The 8,409-nt window shown below is 47.0% G+C and overlaps 1 protein-coding gene across 1 annotated transcript; it reads right to left on the bottom strand.

The window, feature by feature from the left end:
* Positions 1 to 6,790: 6,790 nt before the first annotated feature.
* On the bottom strand, positions 6,791 to 7,465 carry EMWEY_00053560 (hypothetical protein; the record flags this gene model as incomplete). The annotated part of the gene is made up of 2 exons (XM_013480036.1): positions 6,791 to 6,998; positions 7,389 to 7,465. 2 exons carry the CDS (start codon positions 7,463 to 7,465, stop codon positions 6,791 to 6,793), a joined length of 285 nt encoding a protein of 94 aa, XP_013335490.1.
* Between the last annotated feature and the right edge of the window lie 944 nt (positions 7,466 to 8,409).

Below are 8,409 nucleotides of genomic sequence, written 5' to 3'. Positions count from 1 at the left end.
CTACACCATTCTGTAACTGCTAAGGGCAAACACCCCGCCAATAGAAGTTATTCGAAACAACTGGGCACCCGCTCTCGCATGTGGCGCTGCACTCGCTTCCTACAGAAGCTCGCTCTTGTCACGCGTCCAAAAGCCTCAAATGGGCACATAACTCAAACCGCTATGTGCACCGCTCACGCTGAAATCTATCCTACATGCAACTGTTGCCGGATATCAGGATATCGGTCAATCTATATTCCTACACCAAAAGAACCTTTCAGACGATGTAATATCTCCATGCCAACGCCTCAGGCTTCTTTTCCTTACAAACGAGCGCCGAGAACTTGTCTACGGGTTAACCTCTAAACGCACCCTTGATGCTCTTTTGGATAGGTTCTTCTAATTGTGCGCAACGTCGCCACACTTTAGGTTCAACATGTATGGGTGGCTCGCACATGCGCGGGATCACAGTGATGCAGTGGCTTAAAACCTGTGCTACACCAGAGCAGGAGTGCAAAGATACTTCGTTCAAAGCGTTCGTCTGCAAGCAGCACTGACCTTCGTGTAGAGCTCCCCCGTGAACACATTCGCATACTCCAACAGTTTTGCTGTAGTAATACTACACCACAAAGTACCCACGGAAACGTGCGCATCCAAACAACATCGTGGTTATATCTTCTGAGGCCATAATCCTCAACATAGACACATGGACGCCGCCGCGGGCGCTGCATAGTCGGGTAACTGCGATTCAAGCAAACGTAGTGATTGACGAACTCACGATGTGGGCAACAGAAGAAAAGGCGTCCAGATCAAGGCTGTCGAAAGCGCTAAGTGGCTACAACGGATAGCATCGTGCACACCATTACAGCCAAAATTTTATGAGACTCCAGGAAGCTCAGTTTATTTACTGTACGGAATCATTGTCTTTTGACATGGGACCCACTTAGTACAATACACACGTAGCCAAATATAGAAGCAGCCAAATATGGCAGCAGCTCTATGACACAAGCTGGTCAACGTGTGATTCCTCCCCAGAGGAATAACATGTAGAGCACTGGCCCATTTTCTTTAACCTCCAACAACAAAACCACGAGGCACACGCGACATTCCACGTGCTCGTTACTGTCCGCTGAATACTTACAGAACATATCTGGGCGGCGCCGGATGCAAGCCTTCGTGAGACTATTGGGCGTTCATGCTTTAGACGGGGTGTCATGGCGATGAAACAGCGCACGATGAGGAATCCTGCAACCAAAGCTACCGCCAATGTGGAGAGTGCACTGAAGCATTGATTTTCGCGCGGCAACCTCCGGACCAAGGTAGCGATAGCATGAGCATGTTGTTCATTTTCTAAATTGATTTTCTGGGAAAACAATCCGCCTTCTGGTCCTTGTGGGCCGGCGATCGCCATTGAAATGGGGAGTGTAGAAAAGAGGGCGAGGAGTGTGACCTGGCACATTTTTGTTGAAGAGGGCAAATGTCCAGTTTTCAGCGACGAGGTGAATGCACACTGAAGTGTTAAAATTATAAAATTTTCAAGCGAAGCATGCAGGTTTTATAGAAGTGTTGCAAATGAAGTGAAATCAGTATTTGGCTCGTGAGCATAACCGCCTGCACCCATTCTGTCGTGAACAGCTAAACATCGCCATTACTACGTATGTAATCAAGTGTGCGAGACTAGATGCAAACGGTACATCTGTTATCCACCTTCTACACACAATCCCTAAAAGTTACATTAACCAGTAATTAATTACCCCAAATCTGTTTCAGTCCGTACTATTATGAGGAAAATCCAGAAGAACTGGCCAACTCCTCCCTGGTGAGGGTCTGCCCCAGTGCAACTGCGACAGCCTCACGGTCAGCTCTAGACCTCGTGCAGGCGGACGAACACTCTCACCCTATTTGACCTCCGTTCTATCTATCCAAGTGTGTTTATATTTAAAACTGTCCCCTTTCACGAAACTAGGCCTTTAAGGTTACCGAGTGAGATCTATTGCAGTGCGCGTGCCCTAGATTCCACGATACGAGATGCCGAGCTTCCTGTGGCTACTTTCTGTAAGGGCAAGATTGTGTTTTCATAGGAAATAGTCTTCTCTATTTTCAATAATTCCCATGTTGGACGGATACACCAGGTGTTTAACCAATATTCTAGTAGCCCCCACTCACCATTTCCCTATAACCGCCATGGAATATACAAGCGCATGTGTGCACCAATTGCCGTGCACCCAAGGGTAGAGAATTCAAGGGAGCAATGAGAAGTATACGTGTAGGATGTAAATATGAGATATTTACATTGTTTATTTTTTAACTTTCACTGCTCCTTAGACTATGGCTGCTGTTGGTGTAAGCAGCCGCCCTTTGCGTACTGTCCCGCATACGCTTAAGGAGGTGCGCATTCAACAAAGGGTGCAGTTTTAGTCATTGCGTAGTTAGTGAACTTCAAGAAAACTTCGTAACTGAGGGCAAGCTAAGCACTCAGCATCGGTACTTGTCTGCCTGTAGCTGCACAATCAACGAGCCTATGATGGCACTGTGGGGGCATAGAGACTGAACACATCTCAGGTGGTGAGAGATTGAAACCTTCACACGAGCAAGTCGTATGTTCTGGGAATATTCATTTTTAGCTCCAATCTTAGCCTGGGCACCACTGCAGCACCTTCATTCAGTGCAGCTAGTGCGTGTCAGCAGTTGCCTGTAAGTGCAAACTTGCTTATATACACTTAGGAAGTAAATGTGACATATTGACCATGTGTATTTCTTATTATTGTAACTGCGCTTTAGACTAAAACTGGTGTAGGTGATGGATGGCGTCTCTTGCATACTTATTTATCCTTCTCCTGTTGACAGCGGTCCAAAGAATGTTGCAGCTCAGTTCCTTCCAACATTTAAGAAAAATAATTAAACACAACTTCCAGCCTACAAGACAGAGTAGTTTTCGTGTGCAGTATTTGTCCATTTCTAGCTTCTCAAACACGATGCCTTCGATGGCAGCGGACCATAAAGCACTTCAGGTGCATGAGCCCTGAACGTCCACACGAGAGCAAGCCGTATGTTCCGTGGGGAACTTTTCGTTGGCGATGTGCAGCATGGCATCCTCATTCAGTGCAAAGAGGGCGCGTCAAGAACTTCCGTAGTCCAAATTTGGGCAAGCGAAATCGGCAGCAGAAAGGGTTGCCAAGCTAAACCCGGTCTCAAATTAAAGAATGTTTCCTATTAGGCCCTATTACCCCGAATAAGTAGGCGTAAGAATTCATGTACACCTCTGGATGAATGAAAGTATAATATTGGCAACTCTGGGCGACTCCGTCAGAATCGCGCTGCCTGCCTGCAGCGTGCACGCAGGTAGCAAGCTCGCAGGCAAGCAGAAATCCTCAGCAATTTTCTATATGGCATTAAATCATCAATGCAACTGGTTTTGCTTTTTCTTGGGGCTACATTGCCGCAGCTGCTCGGCAATGTCCGACACAACGCGCACCCGACCTGATGTGCTCAGAATACCACACAACTTGGTGCGCAGTGACAGGGTCACAAAGGGTGGTTTGCTCACCCAATGATTATGCCTTTAGCTCTGTACTCCTCCAAGTTCGCATTATCGGTCGGGCGTTGCTGGCTCTATTTGATATCAGTTGCGTATCTCTGAAGCTACGACGAGGAGATGCAATCTTCCAGCCAACCGGTCGAACGGTTAATATCCATCTCTGAATTACTCTGGCATAGTGAGAGCCCAAATGCTTGCCAATTCAGTTGTCTTATGTTCCGACGAATAGCAGGAGAGGGCACAGCGGAAGGCAGATTTCTCAGACGTAGTAAATACCAACGAGCGTCCAGCACGCCGGTCACCGGTTGGGCTCCCAATGCATCGAACTGACTCCAGCAAACCCCAGAAATTCTACCTATCGACATCCTTGTTCCACGTTACGAGACAAAGACATACATCAATTGCCATTCGTCGGCTTCCTGCCCTTCTAAGGTAAACCATGATGTTAGGTCTTCCCCCGCTTCTGCTGCCTGTTGCGCTGCCTGTGCTAGCGCTCCTGCTTGTCTTCAGCCTCGACGGTTTCGCTCCATAATATAGCTCTTCCTTGGGTTTGGCTTCGACCTTTCGGAATGACAGCAGCTATCTGCTTCGTGCCCATATTGGCGAGAGCGCAAGCCTGCTATAAACGAGGCGGGCGTCTGGTATTTCCAGGAGGGGTTTATTGTTGAATATTTAGGGTTTAGGGTTTAATAATTCGGGTTTAGCTTCTTGGATTTGGGGTCCGCTGATGAAGGGCATGTCAGTAACCCGTTTTGAAATTCGGCGTTCAAAAGTTCGAACCGCTCTTAGAGTTGCAGGTTTATAGATTAGACTACAAGGTTCATTTGCGCTTAGCCTAGCAGCTCCTGAGGGTTTAGAAATTCAATTGCACACTCCACCTAAACGCAAGTAGACCCGTGTTGGTGTGTGTGGATGCATATAAAATTGTTAGCAGCCCTTCGGCAACAGGCGTATAAGCCATTGTCTATTTATGGCTGGTAAAGCGAGAGCACACAGCGCTAAATATTAGTTTGCAAATACTGCAAAGGCCAAAACAGTGGCGCGCGAAGACGAAGAAAAGCGGAACTCGTACACCTTGGGGAATGGCGAAACAAAGCCGTAGCCCTATTGAGAGTGACAACTGCTAAGTCGTTCTGGGCTTACTTAATTCAGACCCCTCTGCAGCTCAAGTGAGAGCCAGCAAACAACTAACTAAACGTAGACGTTCCAGCGAAATGTGTCGATAGGAAAAATGGTTTAGTAAGCGGATTAGCACTTCTAATAATACAAACTAGTAAGTTTTAAACACACAAAATCAAAGTCGATCAGTTTGGGGTGTGAGGGATTCGGGACGTTAGAGATGCTGCAACAATGGCGGGTGATATCTACTACACAGGTGCGACGTCTGCTACATTGCCTGCCCGATGCCCTCTCAGTACGTACTTGCTGGGTCAAGGAGGAAGAAACCAAAGCCGAGCTACCGCTGACGCCTTTACAGACACTTTCGATACGGATGCTATACTTGACGACTTGTGCCTCCCGCTATTGAATCTAGAGTAGAATTTAGTACAAAACAGTCAACGTACTGTGATACTCATAAGAAAACTAACTTTCCGGTTTAGCCGATGGAGAGGCCTCTTACATGTGTCGGCCAGCGACATCTAGTTCCACTTTGCCTGATACAGCATATTGAATCGCTGAAGTCAGCACGGCACTTGCATACCGATCAGCCTGGATGCTTCGTCATTACAATTGAGCTCGTGTACAATTATGGAGAATGAGGAAGCATTCCGGGGAGTTCAGATATGTACCAGGAGTGGTAAAACACCTCTCACGGATGCAAACACACAAAGTGGAGTTGCACGTCCGTTTTCCAAATTACAATGCTTCGCGAGTGCTATATACAGCATAGGTCTTTCTCCCGCTATGCCTTGAGAGCAATCGTATGTCTTGTTGGAAATGCAGGGCCTGGGATTTTTGAAGCTACTGTCTCCCTCCCTATGGTACATGTCAAGACAGTAGTCTGGCACTTACTGGCTGTAGCGACAAAGACAAATGCACAATAGTTGATAAAGGAACGCCGTTGGATAATGGTGACTAAGTTCTGCCAAGTCAAAATTCTAGCTCATGTGTATGTGTGTTTGTCGCTACAAGCACTACGCGCCAGCATCTGTTGATAGGCGGACGCCGGCAAATAATGGTGACTACCTGTTTCCCAGCCCAAATTCTAGCTTGCAACCATATAAGAGCACAAAACGCCTGGAGGAACGGTAGCGCGTATATTGCCTATCAGCATTGAAAGCCCAAACATACTGTGTGCGCCGCAATGCACGTCTGCCAGTTGTTCTCTGCAACAGTGAGTTGGCTGCTATCGAACATAGTGAGCTGCCTAACAGGAGCGCGTTTGACAGGAAACACTACAGAAAAATTTCTACGTACATTCTGCATTGCACAGGCCATCTGCAACGGAATACATATACTTTTACATGCTACATCAATTCGAGGTGGATATGCCCTAAAATCTGAGGCAATGGCTATTCAAATTAGCACGTGCCGCAAACTGCATAGCAGTAGCAATGCAATTGCAATAGTGCGCAGCAAAATATTCAGTTGTTTTGCATTCTATGGCACTCATACCGTGTCAGCTGTTGACGATATGGTGGCAACGGAGAACAACACGAAGCGTCTGAAAGCTTGCAAAATGTTTTAGTGTGCAGCACTACAGGCGTGTGTTTAGTAATAAATATAAAATATTTAGATGGTTTGGAGACCGTAAATAACAGCCGCTTGCGCTCTCCACTCACAAACTTGACAACCACAAGGGAGAAATATATTTGCTTTGTTACATCCCGCGCATACTTAAGCTGCCGCTTTGTATGCAGTTTCTTTTGCAACAAAATCGCACCGTCTTATCAATGATAGTTGGACAAATGTGCCCCACATGTGTGTACATGTTCCGGGCTGGAAAGAATCTTTGCACCATTCAACATATGCAGTTGGTGGGTTCTGTGCTGTAAGCAAGACTTTATAAAAGTGAGCTTATTCCAAGCCCATACTCCCCATGTCACAGTTAACTACCGAACGGAGAAACACTCCTTTCTTCCACCACACACGCATAAACGCTATTGAGGGGAAATTAAAGAGCGATTAGTTGTTGCGCATGAATGTAACATTCTTGCCGGGCAGCTGGAAGGTCTTACAGGCAACTAGCTTGTACGCAACTAGGCCTGATCTAAGAGCTGCCTACAAGCCAGTTGCTTACACGACAAGCCCCTAAACCCTACATCCTAAACCCTAAAATCTTTTGTGCACCGCTACCGTAATAGAGCTTGTACAAACCTTGTGGGTGTGACCTGGAGACATATTTTCCCACAAGCGTCCTGGGGGATCGTGGGCCTCGCGAAACCCACCTCCGACGCAATCAAGCACTTGCAGTTCCTCCCACTTGTGGGAGTCGATAGACATTGTGGGAACAGGTTTCGACAGTAGCCGGTAGAAACGGCTGAACAAGGGACACAGAAAGACAGCAAGATCATGTAAATGCCCCATCAATTTTGGCTCCTGAAAAGCGCCAAAATCCCCCGTAGATAATGGCGATTCATCATATTAGCATAGCGGCTGTATTCAACTGGTGTGCGTGTAACTCTAGCACGCAAATATCCGACAATTGCGTACTTGCTGTGCATCATATTGACTTGGAAAAGTTGCCTTTTGCCAGCAGCTGCTCTACAAACAATTCACTGGTTGGACAGGTCGCCATACTGCCGCCCTATGTTCACTAGACTACCAAGGCATATCTTAACAATCTGAAGACCCCTCTAGATAAATGCAAAAGACGTCTTTGCGGATTCTGAACATTTACCTGCCGCAACTCTAGTCAGCCCCCCGTTACCTACTATCTGGTGCGAAGGGCTGCAAGGTTTCTGAAGCGACTTTTGCTTCATCCTGCCACGCGTATAGGCGCAGCATCACGTATGCAGAAACGAGTTAGGGCCAAAGATATTCTGCTGGAGAAGCACTGTGGCAACTGTACACTAGCTATCATGGACTGTGGCAACTGTACACTAGCGATCATTGTGTAGAGAGACGTTCACATTACCATGGCAAGTGAATCCACAACATTGCGCACTCCTCTAATCTTCACTTTAGGCATGATATAGAGAGAACGCCAAGTTATATGTGCGCCACACAGCCAACGCTCTCCACCTACACTGTTATTCCTTTGTGGACAAAAAACATTTGACGTACCGCCTAGATATATGACCGCAGTCACGGTGCATTCACAGCTGCGTCGAATGGGATGTTGGCACTGCATGGATTCTCCTGGCAGTGGAGTGTAGCCAACATGGCTTTTACAACCCAACCTGCAGAATGTCCCTGGTGCGTGCAGCTAGATGCCAGCTTGTCGTGCAGCATCTTTGCAAGTGCAGCACCCGAGTCGCAATCGTTAGTCTACAAGCATAGTACAGCTCGAGGAATCAAGCGTATCATATGTAATCCACTTATGCCACAATGGGTGGGTGAGACGCCATGGAACCGATTGTCTAGAGAACACTAGTGTCCACCAGTACCAGCCAAGCCAGACTCGGCAAAGCATTATCAGCCCATGCAGACAAAATATTGACCTTAACTATGAATATATTATTCATGGGCTTTGAAATATTGTTGCTACTGTACTCCATGCCTTACATATCCGCTCACTGCGGATTCGATGGTGGCCCTGGAAATCAGAAGCCCTATTACATAGACTAACAGTTGTGCTCAACACCGAGGTGTGCTACGCTACCACTGTGTATGCTTCCCACAAATTCATAATGAATGCCTCCATCAACCAGCTCTTTAGTGCGGTTTCCACATACTGTCTGTGTAGGGAGCTCCTCACTCTGCTGTAGTGTGAGACTTTAATTCCCATT

This window comes from Eimeria maxima, genomic scaffold (assembly GCF_000499605.1).
Source record: "Eimeria maxima Weybridge genomic scaffold, Emw_scaff1537, whole genome shotgun sequence".
NCBI classification, from domain to species: domain Eukaryota; phylum Apicomplexa; class Conoidasida; order Eucoccidiorida; family Eimeriidae; genus Eimeria; species Eimeria maxima.
Note: the sequence above shows the minus strand (reverse complement) of the source record. Positions and strands in the feature narration are given on the sequence as shown.